Source organism: Vipera ursinii (assembly GCF_947247035.1).
Source record: "Vipera ursinii genome assembly, chromosome: Z".
Lineage (NCBI taxonomy): Eukaryota > Metazoa > Chordata > Lepidosauria > Squamata > Viperidae > Vipera > Vipera ursinii.
Window position 1 is genome coordinate 125,965,027 of NC_139517.1, and position 18,840 is coordinate 125,983,866.

The following is an 18,840-nucleotide window of genomic DNA, read 5'->3' on the forward strand; positions in this document are numbered from 1 at the left end:
GATGTAAATTAGAGATTCATGAATCTCGTGCATATTCACCCAGCTGCGATCTGCTTTTTTGGGGTTTAGGCTTGCTAAACCCAGTTAAGTATCTTCGGTTGGATTGCAGCCTGTTGTCCCAGGCTCTCCCAGCCCCACAGGCGCAAACATCAAAGGGAAAGCCGTAATTTTATTTTAATTATGTATCAAGCTGGCAGATGGATCTTGATGAGATGGGGAGCGAGTAACTGGTGGCTGATTCGAGGAAATGCTGAATAGGAAGCTTCAAGTCACACTTAGCTCAAAATAGCCGCTGTACGCAAAAAAATAAATATGTATGCTTGGGTTAGGAAAAACAGAGAGACAAGAGGGAGAGAGAGTTTGTGCTTGCTTGTTTTCATTCTTTGCAACCAAATCAGCTCTTTGCCTTCATGGTTCAGAAGATGGGAAATGGGACACTTTGCTTTGTAAATTTCCCAAGTGGTGTTTCTCTCTCTCTCTCTCTCTCTCTCTCTCTCTCTCTCTCTCTCTCTCTCTCTCTCTCTCTCTCTCTCTCTCTCTCTCTCTCTCTCTCTCTCTTTGTTTCTCTGCCTGTTTCTGTGTCTGTCTGTCTGTCTGCCTGCCTCTGTTGTCTCTCTCTGTCTTTCTATTTCTCTGTTTATTTGTCTATTTGCCTCTCTCTCTGTCTCTGTCTCTGTCTCTGTCTCTGTCTCTGTCTCTGTCTCTGTCTCTCTCTCTCTCTCTCTCTCTCTCTCTCTCTCTGTAATGTTTGCCTTCTGTTGTCTCTCTCCCTCCCCCTCTCTCTCTTTCTATTTCTCTGTCTCTGTTTATTTGTCTATTTGCCTGTCTCTGTCTCTCTTTCTCTCTCTCTTTCTCTCTTCCTGTCTCTCTCTCTCTATCTGTAATGTTTGCCTGTCTGTTGTCTCTCTCCCTCTCTCTCTCTCTCTCTCTTTCTATTTCTCTGTCTCTGTTTATTTGTCTATTTGCCTGTCTCTGTCTCTCTTTCTCTGTCTGTCTATCTGTCTCCTATGAAATTACAGTGGCGCTGAAAAAAAATGGAACTTTTTTCATACTTTTTCACACTGATACCGTTGCAGCATCCCGGTAGTCACGTGATAAAATTCAAGTGACACTTAGCAACCGACTCATATTTATGATCGTTGCTACATCCCAAGGTCATGCTGCCTTCTGACGAGCAAAGTCAGTGGGGGAGGCCAGCTTCACTTAACAACCATGTTGCTAGCTTAACAAGCGCAGTGATTCCCTTAACAACTGTGCCAAGAAAGGTGGTAAAACGGGGCAAAACTCACTTAACAATTGTCTGCTTAGCAACTGAAATTTTAGGGTCAATTGTGGTCATAACTCAAGGACTACCTGTGTAATTGCTTCAGCCAGTTGAGCTATCAGGATTTGATTGGTCCACTTATGAATAGCTTTGCAGTTTTTAAAGGATAGAATAAGATATTTTCTTGGGGGGAAAATATCCTAGATTGAACCACTATCTACTGGATGAAAAAATCTGATTTTGTGAGGATGGGGAATGATTGTGAGTCAGGTACACTGCAGATTTCGAGAGAGGGGTTGTGTCCCAGTTGGCAACCATCCGCAACACAAGCAACCTCTTGATTCTTTTAGTCCCAATGGGTAGTTCTCAATTTACAACTATTCATTTACTGACTGTCTGAAGTTATGAACAAATTACCAGACTTCACACTTTCACAAGCATTGCTGCATCCCCCTGGTCATATGAACTAAATTCAAGACAACTGGCATGAATTTGAGCAGTTGCAGCATCCTGGGATCACGTGATTGCCATTTGCAGCCTTCCCAGCCATTTTCTGACAATAGTGGAGGGACACCTATTCGCTTAATGACCAGTGATATAATAATAATAATAATAATAATAATAATAATAATAATAATAATAATAATAATAATAATAATAATAATAATGTTGGAAGGGACCTTGGAGGTCATCTAGTCCAACCCCCTGCTCAGGCAGGAAACCCTATACCATTTCAGACAAATGGCTGCCCAGTCTCTTTTTAAAACTTCCAGTGTTGGAGCATTCACAGCTTCTAGAGGCAGGTTGTTCCACTGGTTAGTTGTTCTAACTGTCAGGAAGTTTCTCCTTAGTTCTAGGTTGCTTCTCTCCTTGACTAGTTTCCATCCGTTGCTTCTTGTCCTGCTTTCAGGTGCTTTGGAGAATAGCTTGACTCCCTCTTCTTTGTGGTAGCCCCTGAGATATTGGAACACTACTATCATGTCACCCCTCACCCTTCTCTTCATTAAACTACACATACCCAATTCCAGCAACCGTTTCCTATATGTTTTAGACTCCAGCCCCCCAATCATCTTTGTTGCTCTTCTCTGTACCCTTTCTAGAGTCTCGACATCTTTTTTACATCATGGTGACCAAAACTGGATGCAGTATTCCAGGTGTGGCCTTACCAAAGCATTGTAAAGTGGTATTAGTACTTCACTTGATCTTGATTCTATCCCTCTGTTAATGCAGCCTAGCACTGTGTTGGCTTTTTTGGCAGCTGCAGCACACTGCTGGCTCATATTGAAGTGATTATCTACTAGGACTCCGAGATCCCTCTCACAGTTACTACTATTGAGCAAGGTAGCTCCTATACTATAGCTATGCATTTGATTTTTCCTGCCTAAATGTAGAACCTTACTTTTTTCACCATTGAATTTCATTTTGTTAGATAGTGCCCAGTGTTCGAGTCTGTCCAGATCCTTCTGTATCTTAAGCCTATCTTCTGGAGTATTGGCTATTCCTGCCAGCTTGGTGTCGTCTGCAAATTTGATGAGTTCCCCATCTATCCCCTCATCCAAATCATTAATGAAGATATTGAAGAGCACTGGGCCCAGAACAGAGCCCTGGGGCACCCCACTACACACTTCCCTCCATGTAGATGCGGTTCCATTGAGGACCACACGCTGAGTACGGCCTGTCAGCCAGCTACGAATCCATCTGGTGGTAATGCTATCTAACCCACATTTTTCCATCTTATCAAGTAGTAGGTTGTGATCTACTTTATCAAATGCCTGAACTGAAGTCCAAGTAAATTTTATCTACAGCATTCCTCTGGTCCACTACTTTTGTCACTTGGTCAAAGAATGCAATAAGGTTTGTCTGGCACGATCTGTTTTTGACAAACCCATGTTGGCTTTTAGTGATAACTTTGTTTGCATCAAGGTGTTCGCTGATTTGTTGTTTGATTATCTTTTCCAGAATCTTCCCAGGTATTGAGGTCAGGCTGATAGGTCTGTAGTTTCCTGGATCTATTTTTTCCCCTTTTTTGAAGATGGGAACTACATCAGCTCTCTTCCAGTCCTCTGGTAGTTCCCCAGTGCTCCAGGATCTTTGAAAAATATAGTTCAGTGGTTCTGAGATCACGTCTGCCAGTTCCTTGAGAACCTTGGGGTGTAATCCGTCTGGTCCTGGTGAATTGAACTCGTCTAGGCTGGACAGGTGCTCACTTACCATTTTCTTGCCTATCTTAACTTGCATTTCTATTCTGTTTTTTATGGCACTGGTTTTGGTAGGTTGGACTGTTTTTTCCCTTTGTGTAAAGACAGATGCAAAAAACGAGTTAAATAGTTCTGCTTTCTCCCTGTTGCTTGTCACCTTCTTGCCACTTTCCCCCACTAATGGACCAATCATTTCCTTAACTTTTTTCTTGTTTCTTATATGTTGAAAGAAGCTTTTTTTTGTTATTTTTGACTTTGGTCGCAAGCCATAGTTCATTTTGAGCCTTAGCTTTCCTCACTTCATCTTTGCAGGCACGGGCTATTTGCTGATATTCTGACTTAGTTATGTGCCCCTCTTTCCAATTCTTATACTTGTCCTTTTTATCTTTCAATTTATCAGAGAGTTCTTTATGCAGCCATGCTGGTTTCTTTTGAGAGCTGTTATTTTTCTTCTTTGCTGGTATTGTACTAGTCGGGGCGTTTATTATCTCACTTTTCAAAATTTCCCAAGCTTCTTGAGTTGTTTTCCACTTTAGGATTCTCATCCATGGAATTCTTCCCATGGTCTCTCTAAGTTTATTGAAATTAGCTCTTTTAAAGTCCAAGACTCTAGTTTGGCTGTGTTCTATTGCTTGTGCCTCCAGAATGTTGAATTCCAATATTGCATGATCACTTCCCCCCAAGGTTCCTGTGGCTTCGACACCTTCTATCATTTCATCTCTGTAAGTGAGGATTAGATCCAATATGGCTAATCCCCTAGTTCCCTTCTCTACTTTTTGGGAGAAAAAGTTGTCTGCTAGGTTTGTCAGGAATCTGTTTGATTCACTGACTTTCATGCCTAAAGTGGGACTAGAACTCACAGCCTTGTAATGACTGGCCCAAAGTCACTCAGCTGGCTTTCGTGCCTAAGGCTGGGACTAGAACTCTCTGTCTCCTGGTGATTGGCCCAAAGTCACTCAGCCAACTTTTGTGTGTAAGGCGGGATTAGAACTCACAGTCTCCTGGTGATTGGCCCAAAGTCAGTCAGCTGCTTTCATGCTTAAGGCAGGACTAGAACTCATTGTCTCCTAGTGAATGGCCAAAAAGTCAACCAGCCGGGTTTTGTGCCTAAGGCAGGACTAGAACTCATAATCAGCTGTCTAGAACTCAGGATCTGTGGGTGAAAGAAAGGCTTCTAATGGCAAAAGGGCCCCTCTGGGTGTCTCTCCAGAAACCAGGGATAGAGACCTTCCGACAAAATGCTCAGGTTGGCAGTGAGTTACTCACAACTCTGGAAATCTGATGCACCATGAAAGAATGGATGGTGAAGAGGATGAAGTTTGTAGAGACAGCTAAACCGACAGCCTTGATCAGGGAAGGGACACTAGGTTTAATACCGACTGAGGGTCTCTTCTGTACTTTTTGTGTGAAAATGCATAAGATGCAGGTGAGAGGGGGGAAAAGAGTTATGTTGTAACCATAGGTCAGGGGTGTCACACTTAATTTCATTGAGGGCCGCATCAGCATGGCGGTCGCCCTCAGGGGGCCGGGTGGGTGTGGCCAGGGGGGCGTGGCCTACTGGGTGGGCGTGGCTAGAGTGCGTATGGCCTGCTGGGTGGGCGTGGCCAGCTCTACATCGTTCGCATCAAGGGTGCCTATGGGGGCCTGGGCAGGAGTGGGACAGATCTGGGGGTCTCTGGCAGGAGGAGGGTCTCTGGGCCAGGGCCAAGGCAGAGGGGGTTGTTCCCTCACTGTTTCCACGATGGCTTCGCGGGCCGCATGAAACCACTTCACGGGCCGGATCTGGCCCCCGGGCCTTGTGTTTGACATGTCTGCCATAGAGTAAGAGTTTAATGTATATTTATAGTTGTTTTAAAAGACAATTTCAATTTTTCCCCAATTGTTTTCTTTTTCTGCCCTCCCTCCCTCCCTTTTTCTTTCCCTTTCCCCCCTCCCTTCCTCCCTCCCTCTCTTTTCTTTCCCTTTTCTTTTCCTTGTTCCCTCCCTCCCTTTTTCCTTCCCTCATTCTTCCTCTCTCCCTCCTTCCCTCCCTCCCTCCCTCTCTCCTTCCTTACTTCCCTCCCTTCCTTTTCTTTCCTTTCTTTCCTTAATTCTCCTTTCCTTTCCTTTCCTTTCCTTTCCTTTCCTTTCCTTTCCTTTCCTTTCCTTTCCTTTCCTTTCCTTTCCTTTCCTTTCCTTTCCTTTCCTTTCCTTTCCTTTCCTTTCCCTTCCCTTCCCTTCCCTTCCCTTCCCTTCCCTTCCCTTCCCTTCCCTTCCTTTCCTTTCCTTTCCTTTCCTTTCCTTTCCTTTCCTTTCCTTTCCTTTCCTTTCCTTTCCTTTCCTTTCCTTTCCTTTCCTTTCTTCCTTCCCCTCCCTCCCTCTCTTCTCCTTCCTTAAATATTAGTTCCTCTTAATTTTCATCTTTCTTATTTAAAAATCTAATAACTTTATTAGTAGGAAAAAAAGAGGAAGAAATACTCAGGTTGAAAGTATAAGGTCTCCTGCCTTGGGCAAGGGGTTGGACTGGATGACCTCTAAGGCCCCTCCCAGCCCTCTGATTCTATACCTAATTATAAAAGTAAAACCCCACTTAGGTTCCACCGGGAAAGTAATGTTTGCTTATCAGCCACTCCAGTTCATCCGCAGCTCAGCTTGCCGTGTCGTGGTTTGTTTGTGTTATTAGGCTCCTCTGATCAAGCAGTCCCTGTTCCGTGTGTGCTTGGGAAAGTTGCCTAGCTTCAGATGACACCTGTTAACCAGGTTTGTCTGTCATCCCCTGGTAGTTTATTCATGCGGTTTTAGAGGAACCCACCCACTCTCTTTGCAAGTAACCAGCAGAGTGTCTAACACACCTGTAGGTGGACAGCCAGTCGGCTGCAGATTAGGGAGTTGTGAGTAAGACCTCACACCTTGCTTATCCTTCACGTTCTTTGTGTTACAAAAAAAAAACAACAAAAACTCACCCCATTCCTCATATTAGCAAGGGACCAAGGAAGAGCGGAACAAAATTCTTTTGTGTTGTCATGAAGTCTGCAGAGCAAGGATGCTCCTGTGTTTTAATCCTGCTGATTCTGCCATCTCTGGTAAGTTTTAAATTGCATCTTTTATTCTCCTTTCTTTTTTTACCTCTTGGGTCTGTTTGCAAAGATGTGTAAGAGCATAATATTTCAGTGGGCACAATAATTGCGGGGAGGACTCAGAGGGGCTGTTTTGGGGAAGGAAAAAAAGGCAAGATGAATTTGGATGGTCTGGGAACTGTGCATATCGAGAAATGTTTTGAACAATGCCAACTGCAGAACATCCTACAGGTTTCCCCCCCCCCCCAGAGGTCACAAATAATTGACAAGTTTTATGGAGTTATGGGGTTATGGGGATTAAGAAAGGATAGGATGCCACGGAGTGAGAATTTGGTAAATTGAGATGGTTGGATGCTTAGAATGTTATTGCTAATTTAAAAGAGAAACGGTCTGCTTTGCTGGTTCAATTTAGAGGAGAAGAAGGAGGATATTATAGGGGTTATAAGCTTTATTTTTGATAAAGAATGTAGATATAGACAAACGCATGCCCAGTCCTCTGATTTGTCTAAAAATAGGCTGTATATTTGAAATATCAACAAAACAGATTTCCCCTTTGAAGTAGACAGGTGGTTCAGAGATCTAAAAGATAAATAAATAAATAAAATAAAATGCACCACAAAAACACACACTTGGAATACTCCATCTAGTTTTGGTTGCCACAATGTAAAAAAAGTATATGTTGAGACTCTAGAAAGAGTGCAGAGAAGAGCAACAAACAGGATTAGGGGACTGGAGGCTAAAACATATAAGGAACAGTTGCTGGAATTGGTTATGTTGGTTTAACGAAGAGAAGGACGAGGGGGGACATGACAGCCGTGTTCCAGTATCTCAGGGGCTGCCCCAAAGAAGAGGGAGTCAAGCTATTCTCCAAAGCCCCTGAAGGCAGGACAAGAAGCAACAGATGGAAACTGACCAAGGAGAGAAGCAACCTAGAACTAAGGAGAAACTTCCTGACAGTGAGAACAATTAACCAGTGGAACAACCTGCCTCCAGAAGCGGTGAATGCTCCAACACTGGAGGTTTTTAAGAAGAGACTGGACAGTCGTTTGTCGGAAATGGTGTAAGGACTCCCGAAATAATAGAAATAGAATAGAAAATATGGAATAGAATACAACAGAACAACAGAACAGAATAGAAAAGCAGAGTTGGAAGGAGAAACTTCCTGACAGTGAGGACAATTAACCAGTGGAACGGCTTGCCCCCAGAAAGTGTGAATGCTCCAACACTGGAGGTTTTTAAGAAGAGACTGGACAACCATTTGTCTGAAATGGTATAGGGTTTCCTGCCTGAGCAGGGGGTTGGACTAGATGACATGGTATAGGTCCCTTCCAACTCTATTATTCTGTATTTCTCTATTATTATGGTTGGTTGCACAGTCAGCCAGATGTTTACACTAGATTTGGCATTATATATTGTAGGGGGTTTAAGCTTTTTTCCCTGACAAAAAGTACCAGAGATATAGATGAACGCATGTACCATCCGCCTGAGAATCTCTACAACAGCTTCCTACTTGTCTAAAAATAGGCTGTAGGGTTGAAATATATCAATGAAACAGGAGTCCATCCTTGAGGCAGATTTGGGTGGTTCAGAGGTGTAAAAGATAAACAAAAAACACAAATAAAAATAAAAAATATACCATGCTCAAGGAAAACATGGAGCCATTACTTTTGACAAGTTGCTCCTTCCTAGGTACTTAGACTGAATGAAAAAGTGGAGCGGAAGAACAGTGCCATCCGTTTGAAACATAAAAACTACTTCAAAATTCAGCTTTCGGGGGGGTTTCTTTTTCCCGGTGGGGTTAAAGTTAAGTATCGAAGGATGGAAAAATTGTTGAATTTTTGGGGTGTGTTTTTTTTAAAAAAAAACTTCTCCATTGGGGGGTAGAATTGAGGCTGGAAGGGGGAAAAAAGTTGTTAAAAATCAGAATTCAGGGTTGGGTTCCCCCCGCCCCCCAGTGGGGGCAAAATTGAAGGTTGAAGTAAGGGGGGGGAAATGTTGAAAATCAGAATTCAGGATATTTCCCACCCCAGTGGGAGTAAAATTAAGGGCCGAAGGGAAAAAAGTTGTTAAAGGTCTTCCCAGAGGTTGGTCTGTCTGTCTGACTGTCTCTCTCTCTCTCTGTTATTCCATATTATTAGATACCTTTACAATTTATATTGTGGGCTTGAAGTTTGATTTGTTCAAAAAGTCAAAAATAACAGGAGAAACGTCTGACAAGCAAATGCAAATGTTGTCTTTTGCATGAATTGCAACACCTTCTACCAGATGTCTATGTGGGGGAACTGGCTTTCAATAATAATAATAATAATAATAATAATAATAATAATAATAATAATAATAATAATAATAATAATAATAATAATAATATAAAGTTGGAAGGGACCTTGGAGGTCATCTAGTCCAATCCCCTGCTCAGGCAGGAAACCCTATACCATTTCAGCCAAATGGCTGTCCAGTCTCCTCTTGAAAACCTCCAGTGTTGGAGCATTCACAGCTTCTGGAGGCAGGTTGTTCCACTGGTTAATTGCTCTAACTGTCAGGAAGTTTCTCCTTAGTTCTAGGTTGCTTCTTTCCTTGACTAGTTTCAATCCGTTGTCTATATATGGGACAACTGACCAAGTAAGATCTGATGGAACATCATCATGATGTTCATCAGATGTGTCCTCCAGACTGGGATAACTGATCTAGCAAGATCTGATGGAACATCATAATGATGTTCATAGGATGTGTCCTCCAGACATGAGACAACTAGTTAAGAAAAATTTGATGGGACATCATGATGATGTTCATAGGATGTGTCCTCCAGACATGAGACAACTAGTTAAGAAAAATTTGATGGGACATCATGATGATGTTCATAGGATGCGTCCTCCAGACATGAGACAACTGGTTAAGAAAAATTTAATGGGACATCATGATGATGTTCATAGGATGTGTCCTCCAGACATGAGACAACTGGTTAAGAAAAATTTGATGGGACATCATGATGATGTTCATAGGATGTGTCCTCCAGACATGAGACAACTGGTTAAGAAAAATTTGATGGGACATCATGATGATGTTCATAAGATGTGTCCTCCAGACATAGAACAACTGGCCAAGAAAGATCTGATGGGACATCATGATGATGTTCATAACATTGGTGTGACTCATTTGACAACCACCTTACTTAGCAATGGAAACTCTGGTCCCCATTTGGTTGTAATTTGAGGACTACCTGTAACTGGATTTTTTTGGGTTTTCTTTCTTTCCTTTGAGTGCTGAAGTCTAAAGTTTGTTTACAAATAGGATGGCAGAATAATTTTTTTTCTTTAGGAGAAACCCACAGAGATTTTGCCATCTCTCTTCCTAGTCCAGTTTTCCAAATCACCCTTGTTCTTCTTCTCATAATTTGTGGAATTCCAAACACACTCCATTCCTTGATAATTTATATTCCAGCAGAAAGGAAATATCGTCGGACCAAGGGCTCATGGATAAAATGTATACAGGTAGTCCTCAAGTTACAATGGTTCATTTAGTGACTGTTCAAAGTTACAACAGCACTGAAAAAAGTGTTTTATGGTCCTTTTTCACACTTATGATCATTGAGCATCCCCATGATTATGTGATCCAAATTTAGAAGCTTGGCAGCTGGTTCATATTTATGTCAGTTACGGTGTCCTGGGGTCATGTGATCCCCTTTTGTGACCTTCTGTCAAGCAAAGTGTCAACATCCATCTCGAGAATCAAAAAAAAAACCCTCCAGGTTCATTTCATTTCTGAAAAGCTTACTGTTTATTGAATACACAGCTTGGTTACGTCAAAGAAAAAACTAACTCTGAGGTTCCAACGTCAATTCGCAGACTTAAACAATAATTCTCCCAGCCGACACCCCCCCCCAACCAACGTCTTACGTAATTCAGATCAACAAGCTCACTTTGTTATGGGAGCCCTCTGCTTCAAATCCACACCCGTTAGGGTGTCCTTTGACAAGGCTTCAAGCTGTCATGGTCTGCAACTGAATCAAAGAGGTTTAGTTTCTCCATTTAACCCACTTGAAAGTAACAACCTGCCCACCCCCATTAATCTAAAGGCAAGATGAAACGCAGAGGGATATAGCTACCAAAGTTTCATCCTTGACACAAAGTCACTGGGGAAGCCAGATTTCACGACCATATTACTAACTTCCAGGGCTTTTTTTGTCATAGAACGCTCAGAACGGAGTTCCGGCACCTTTTTTGGATGGAACCTTGTAGGGTAGGCAAGGCGGGTTGTATGACATGTTTGAGTTCCGGCACCCTTTTACAAAAAAAGCACTCTATCTATCTATCTATCTATCTATCTATCTATCTATCTATCTATCTATCTATCTATCTATCTATCTATCTATCTATCTATCTTCTATCTATCTATCTATCTATCTATCTATCTATCTATCTATCTATCTATCTATGGCTTTTTTTCTCATAGAACGCTCAGAACGGAGTTCCGGCACCTTTTTTGGATGGAACCTTGTAGGGTAGGCAAGGCGGGTTGTATGACATGTGTGAGTTCCGGCACCTTTTTCTTTTACAAAAAAGCACTCTCTCTCTCTATCTGTCTGTCTATCTATCTATCTATCTATCTATCTATCTATCTATCTATCTATCTATCTATCTATCTATCTATCTATCTATGGCTTTTTTTCTCATAGAGCGCTCAGAACGGAGTTCCGGCACCTTTTTTGGATGGAACATTGTAGGGTAGGCAAGGCGGGTTGTATGACATGTGTGAGTTCCGGCACCTTTTTCTTTTACAAAAAAAGCTCTCTCTCTCTCTCTCTCTCTCTCTCTCTCTCTCTCTCTCTCTCTCTCTCTCTCTCTCTCTCTCTCTCTATATGTGCAAGGCGAGCTGATGCCAGTTATCTATCTATCTATCATCTATCTATCTATCTATCTATCTATCTATCTATCTATCTATCTATCTATCTGTGGCTTTTTTTCTCATAGAGCGCTCAGAACGGAGTTCCGGCACCTTTTTTGGATGGAACCTTGTAGGGTAGGCAAGGCGGGTTGTATGACATGCGTGAGTTCCAGTACCTTTTTCTTTTACAAAAAAAGCACTCTATCTATCTATCTATCTATCTATCTATCTATCTATCTATCTATCTATCTATCTATCTATCTATCTATCTATGGCTTTTTTTCTCATAGAGCGCTCAGAACGGAGTTCCGGCACCTTTTTTGGATGGAACATTGTAGGGTAGGCAAGGCGGGTTGTATGACATGTGTGAGTTCCGGCACCTTTTTCTTTTACAAAAAAAGCTCTCTCTCTCTCTCTCTCTCTCTCTCTCTCTCTCTCTCTCTCTCTCTCTCTCTCTCTATATGTGCAAGGCGAGCTGATGCCAGTTATCTATCTATCTATCATCTATCTATCTATCTATCTATCTATCTATCTATCTATCTATCTATCTATCTATCTATCTATCTATCTATCTGTGGCTTTTTTTCTCATAGAGCGCTCAGAACGGAGTTCCGGCACCTTTTTTGGATGGAACCTTGTAGGGTAGGCAAGGCGGGTTGTATGACGTGTGAGTTCCGGCACCTTTTTCTTTTACAAAAAAAGCACTGCTAACTTCACAACGGCGGTGATTCAGCTAACAACTATGGCCAGAAAGGTTGTCCAATGGGGCAAAATTCACTTAATAACTGCCTCGCTTAGGAACAAAAATTTTGGGTGGTAAGGGAGCGACTACCTGCAATGGTTTAAGTTGCTTTTATTCTTTCCCCCGCCTGTGCTGAATTTTAGGACAAGGGGAGGAATGTCAGCTTTTTTCCTTTCATCTTGTTCATTTACTTCTAGGTTGCTGGAATGCTTCAACCAGACTGTGTCCCCATCACAGAGTGGAAACAGAACGAGACCAACTGCTTACAAGAGATTCAGCTCCACATGAACGAAACCACAGGTACAACCAGGTGGAAATGGAAAAAGCAGGGAATCTGGAATGGCAGTGTCTCTTACGCCATTTCGCTTTGAGATTTAAATGTGTTGGAATCTCTGGAGGGTCCGCCGTCTTGAGCATCGCTGCTATATTGACAGTAGAGAATATACTAGACTCTAGAAGAATGCTCAGTGCCCTGTGAACTTGGTTGTTTGCTTGCAGACGTTGGGTGACCCAACTAGGTAACATCATCAGGGCTAGAAGGGGGTGGGGTTTGCAGGGAGGAGGAGGAGGAGGAGGAGGAGGAGGAGGAGAATTGTGGGGTCCTTGGTCTTTTCTGAGCAGTTTCATTGCAGACACTTCATGAACCAACTAGGTAACATCATCAGGGCTAGGAGAGAGTGGGGTTTGCGGAGAGGGGGAGGAGGAAGAGGAGGGGAGGAAGAGGAGGAGGAGGAAGAGGAGGAGGAGAATTGTAGGGTCCTTGGTCTTTTCTGAGCAGTTTCCTTACAGACGTTTCATGACCCAAAAAACATCAACCTCATGAAACATCAATGCTATGATATGACCATGGCAGCTTCATATATTTTCATCCTCCACCCACCATATTATTTTACTGCACTCAGTTTGGAAATTTCGTTTACTACAACCTACTCCACCAGCAATCCTGAAGGGTGCATTCCAATAATTAAGGTGCAATCCTAAAGTTCATTCAATGGGTTGATGTACTTTGGGCTCTGCTCTTGGGTTTCTCTTTCCAAGGATAATGGAGAGCTTTTTTTTAAAAAAAATCTTTTCTTCCATTTGCAAGGTTGTAAAAGATTATGGGACCAACTTCTGTGTTGGCCAGACGCAGATCCTGGAGATACACTTTCCTTCACCTGTCCAGGTATCATCTTCCACTTCACAAAGAAATCAGGTAGGAAAGCAGTTTGTTGGTGACAAACATCTTTCCTTCCTTCCTCCTTCCTCCCTTCCTCTTCCCTCCTTTTTTCTTTCTTTCTTTTTCAGCTTGTATGTGCACACCTTGTTATTCTTAGAAAAAATAATAGGAAATGCATAAAACTTCTCCTTCCCATCTCCAATTCCCTTTCTCCTTTCTCTCCTTTCTCTTTGCCTTCTCCTTCCTTCCTTCCTTCCTTCCTTCCTTCCTTCCTTCCTTCCTTCCTTCCTTCCTTCCTCCCTCCCTCCCTCCCTCCCTTCCTTCCTCCCTCCCTCCCTTCTTTCCTCCCTTCCTCCCGCAAATTATTACTTAACTTACTTCTTAAGTAAGTTCTGGCTGAATTTGCAACCTTCTTTTTGCTACCATGGTTAGGTGAACCCCTGCAGTTCTTAAGTGAATTAAATGGTCATTAAGCAAATCCCCATTAAGCAAATCAAGGCTATGGTCTTCCCAGTTGCAATGTATGGCAGTGCAAGTTGGACCGTAAGAAAGGCTGAGCGCCAAAGAATGGAGGCCTTTGAATTCTGGTGCTGGAGAAGACTCCTGCGAGTCCCTTGGGCTGCAAGGCGATCAAACCGGTCAGTCCTAGAGGAGATCAACCCTGACTGCTCTTGAGAAGGCCAGATCCTGAAGTTGAAACTCAAATCCTTTGGCCACCTAATGAGAAGGAAGGACTCACTGGAGAAGAGCCTAATGCTGGGAAAGGTGGAGGGCAAGAGAAGAAGGGGACGACAGAGAATGAGGTGGCTGGATGGAGTCACGGAAGCAGTAGGCCTGAGCTTAAATGGACTCCAGAAGATGGTAGAGGACAGGAAGGCCTGGAGGAACGTTGCCCATGGGGTCGCGATGGGTCGGACACGACTTCGCAGCTAACAACAAGCAAATCCCCTATTGACTGCCTGTCAGACAGCCGCAAAAGGTGATCATGTGATCCTGGGCCACTGCAGCTGTCATAAATATGAACTAGCATCCAAATGTAAATCAGGCGACCATGGGAAGCTGTAATGGTCGCAAGTGTGGGAAATGGTCATAAGTCACTTTTTCCAGTGCTGTTGTAACTTTGAATGATCATTAAATGAATGGCTGAAAGTCGAACACTACCTATTGATTAGGTTCACACTTCACAATAAGCCATAGTAGGACACTAGGGGTGTATATGTGCATGTCACACTCCAGAAAGATCCGGCAAAGATAAACATTAAATTTTGTTCTTTATATATATTTAAACCTGATACGATCAGACTAAAACCTTGATTTTTACCCCAGTGGAACAGGATTTTGGTTTCAAGAGATAAATTTGTGATTTGATCTTTATTGCCCCATAATAGACACCACCTCTTCTTTCAAAAGTGGGCCAATTAGTATAATTGCCATCGCTTGCCAAAATTGACATAATTAGATTGTTTGGGTAAATTTGCATCATTCGTGTCATTTGCACTTGGCAACTGACGTGAATTTCAACAAATGACATCAATTACGTAATTACTCAGATAAATAAATTGACCCCACTGGCAGACATTTTCACAAATGGTGTAATTATGCCAATTACGCACATTGGGATTTAATGAACATCCTTTATATATTAATTAATAGAATTGTGTGGCACCCATCTTGCCTAGAAGTGACACTGGGCACTTAGAAAGAAGCCTAATAAATAGATTTCCCGGCCTTGGGCTGTCAGATCGAGAATTTAAAATAACAGAGTCATTCCCAGGTTATTCAGTATCTCTTTGATTTCAAATTATTTTAAAACAATAGTGAGAGGCTCTAGGAGATCATGGTCAAAATTTAAGGGAAAAGGTTTGATATTGAAATCATAGTGTGTGGTCCTCAGTGGAACTGCATCTACAGGGAGGGAAGTGTATAGTGGGGTACCCCAAGACTCAGGCCCAATACTGTTCAACATCTTCATCAATGATTTGGATGAGGGGATAGATGGGGAACTCATCAAATTTGCAGACATCATCAAGCTGGCAGGAACAGCCAACGCTCCAGAAGATAGGCTTAAGATACAGGAGGATCTGGACAGACTTGAACACAGGGCGCTATCTAACAAAATGAGATTCAACGGTGAAAAATGTAAGGTTCTACACTTAGGCAAGAAAAACCAAATGCACAGGTGGTACCTTGCTCAATAGTAGTAACTGTGAGAGGGATCTCGGAGTCCTAGTGGACAATCACTTCAATATGAGCCAGCAGTGTGCTGCAGCTGCCAAAAAAGCCAACACAGTGCTAGGCTGCATTAACAGAGGGATAGAATCAAGATAACGTGAAGTATTAATACCACTTTACAATCCCTTGGTAAGGCCACACTTGGAATACTACATCCAGTTTTGGTCACCATGATGTAAAAAAGATGTTGAGACTCTAGAAAGAGTACAGAGAAGAGCAACAAAGATGATTGGGGGACAGGAGGCTAAAACATACAAGGAACGGCTGCTGGAATTGGGTATGTGTAGTTTAATGAAGAGAAGGGTGAGGGGTGATATGATGGCAGTTTTCCAGTATCTCAGGGGCTGCCCCAAAGAAGAGGGAGTCAAGCTATTCTCCAAAGCGCCTGAAGGCAGGAGAAGAAGCAACGGATGGGAACTAATCAAGGAGAGAAGCAACTTAGATCTAAGGAGGAATTTCCTGATAGAGAACAATTGGAACAACCTGCCACTAGAAGTTGCGGGTGCTCCAACACTGGAAGTTTTCAAGAAGAAACTGGACAGCCATTTGTCTGCAATGCTTTCCTGCCCGAGAAGGGGGTTGGAGTAGAAGACCTCCAAAGTCCCTTCCAACTCTGCTATTCTGTTCTGTTCAATAAATCAAAGTCATCCCTATCACCCAACCTTGAAGGATCTACACAAAGTTATTTTCCTACTGGATTTGGGCAACTTGGCAAACTCTCAACGCCCAGAAGATGCAGATTATTCTCTGAAGACAAGAGAAGATTGCAAAATAGGCAGAGAAGTATGAGCAGAGAGACACTTGCGGATTGCTTATAACTTTGGTCACTTAACATGTCCATTCTTGGTGTATTCAATCAATGTCATCAAATGGGTTCTCCTGACATACAGTTGAGAGCTTTGTTTTGTTAGGACACAAACACTGGAGTTGACTCCTGTGTCAGAAATGGCACAGTTCCTCGCTTTCTGAAAATAACTCTCATCCTTATTTCGTCTTTGAGGGTTTCTCAAGTGCTTTGAGAGTTTCCAAATCAATCTTCCTCTCCCAGCCGAGGACCACACGTGGCCTGGCCTAATGAACAAGGGACCGTATTTCCAATTCTGGGTGGACTGGAACACAACCGCAACTGGGTTATCTGTAAATTTGAAATTAAAAGGGATGCTGCTGCGTTAAATTAGTTCGTTTACACTGATTTAAATCAATATATTTCTGTTCTGCATATCTAATTTCTTTCTTCTGCTACTTGCTTCGAATGTTGTAATTCGGTGGCACGACGCTGAAGGATGGGAGAAGACCTAAATAACTGGGAAGGACGTATATTGCATTCCAACTGCCCATAATTATTTATAGGTAGTCTTCGGCTTACGGCCACAATTGAGCCCAAAACTTCCATCACTAAGCAAGACAGCTGAGCGAGTTTTGGCCCATTTTATGACCTTTCTTGCCACTGTTAAGTGAGTCCCTCCAGTTGCTGGAATTGGGTATGTCTAGTTTAATGAAAAAAGAGACGCGGTGGCTCAGTGGGTTAGGACGCTGAGCTTGTCAATCAGAAGGTCGGCAGTTTGGCGGGTCAAATCCCGAGTGCCGCGTAGCAGAGTGAGCGCCTGTTACTCGTCCCAGCTTCTGCCCACCTAGCAGTTCGAAAGCACGTAAAAAATGCAAGTAGAAAAACAGGGACCACTCCGGTGGGAAGGTAACAGCGCTCCGTGCGCCTTTGGCGTCTAGACATGCTGGCCACATGACACGGAGATGTCCTCGGACAAGCACTGGCTCTTCAGCTTTGAAACGGAAGTGAGCACCGGCCCCTAGAGTCGGAAATGACTAGCACGCATGTGCGGGGGAAACTTTACCTTTACCTTTAGTTTAATGAAGCAGCATTCCAATATCTCAGGGGCTGCCCCAAAGAAGAGGGGGGTTCCACCTGTTCTCCAAAGCCCCTGAAGGCAGGACAAGAAGCAACGGATAGAAACTAACCAAAGAGAGAAGCAACCTGGAACTAAGGAGTAATTTCCTGACCGTGAGGACAATTAACCAGTGGAACGGCTTGCCTCCAGAACTTGTGGGTGCTCCCAGCCATCCAGTAGGCTTTCATACGTAAAGCAGGACTACAGCTCTTATCCTCCTGCTGATTGGCCCAAAATCACAGAGCTGGCTTTCCCGCTTAAAGAAGGATTAGAACAGTCTCTCCTGGTTTCTACTCTAGGGCCTTTTTTGTGTTTCAAAGGTTATCTTTGAATAAATTGTGGGAATGGGCTTGGGAGGCAGGAGGGATAATGCCAGCGAGAGAAATGGTTGGATAAGGGAGCCCGCAGAAGAAATGCGGGGTGGGGGGCAATGGCCAACATCTTGGGAAGAATTCCTTCTTCAGCTGTAAAGTGGGTAGAAGAGAAATGTACTTTGAGACTTGCAAGTTTCTGTTAATATAACTTTGCAACAAAGCAGAACTAGTTCATTTGAGTAGGTGTTTACTATCTGGACTCCCTTGCAAACCTGACACCAATCTTGCAAGCTGGAAAGTACATCTCTCCCTGTGGCATGTCTGAATGAACTTGGGTGAGACAGGAAGGAGATCTGTAGGCTGGCAAGCAAAAGACATCTCAGGCTATGGAAGGAAGGAAGAGGGGCACAAGAAGAATTAGAAGTAGAAGGAGAGGAGGGGGGAAATAATCTCAGCCTCGCTAAATTCTTTGAATATAGTTAGTCCTCGACGTATGGCCACAATTTCCGTTGCTAAGTGAGACGATTATGTGAATTTTGCCCAGTTTTACCATGTTTCTAAGGGACGCGGTGGCTCAGTGGGTTAGGACGCTGAGCTTGTTGATCAGATGGCGGGTCGAATCCCGAGTGCCGCGTAACAGAGGGAGCGCCTGTTACTCATCCCAGCTTCTGCCAACCTAGCAGTTCGAAAGCACGTAAAAATGCAAGTAGAAAAATAGGGACCACCACGGTGGGAAGGTAACAGCGTTCCGTGCGCCTTTGGCGTCTAGTCATGCCAGTCACATGACCACGGAGACATCCTCGGACAAGCACTGGCTCTTCGGCTTTGAAACGGAGATGAGCACTGGCCCCTAGAGTTGGAAATGACTAGCACACATGTGCGGGGGAACCTTTACCTTTTACCATGTTTCTTGTCACCATTCTTAAGTGAATCACTGCAGTGGTTACATTAGTAACGTGGCTGTTAAGCGAATCTGGCTTCCCCCATTGACTTTGCTTCTCAGAAGGTCGCAAAAGCGGATCAGGTGAGAGCCTGGGACACTGTGACCATTGTAAATATGAACCAGTTGCGAAGCATCCAAATTTTGATC

At 43.2% G+C, this 18,840-nt stretch overlaps 1 protein-coding gene across 1 annotated transcript in view; it reads left to right on the forward strand.

Moving 5' to 3' along the window:
• Positions 1-4,750: 4,750 nt before the first annotated feature.
• GHRHR (growth hormone releasing hormone receptor) overlaps positions 4,751-18,840 on the forward strand; it is a gene marked incomplete at both ends in the record, with an annotated part of 54,257 nt that continues 40,167 nt past the window's right edge. Inside the window, 3 exons of the mRNA XM_083379059.1 lie at positions 4,751-4,888; positions 12,339-12,441; positions 13,229-13,336. Of these exons, the coding sequence (XP_083235185.1) occupies positions 4,751-4,888; positions 12,339-12,441; positions 13,229-13,336 (349 nt within the window). The remainder of the gene's footprint in view (positions 4,889-12,338; positions 12,442-13,228; positions 13,337-18,840) is intronic.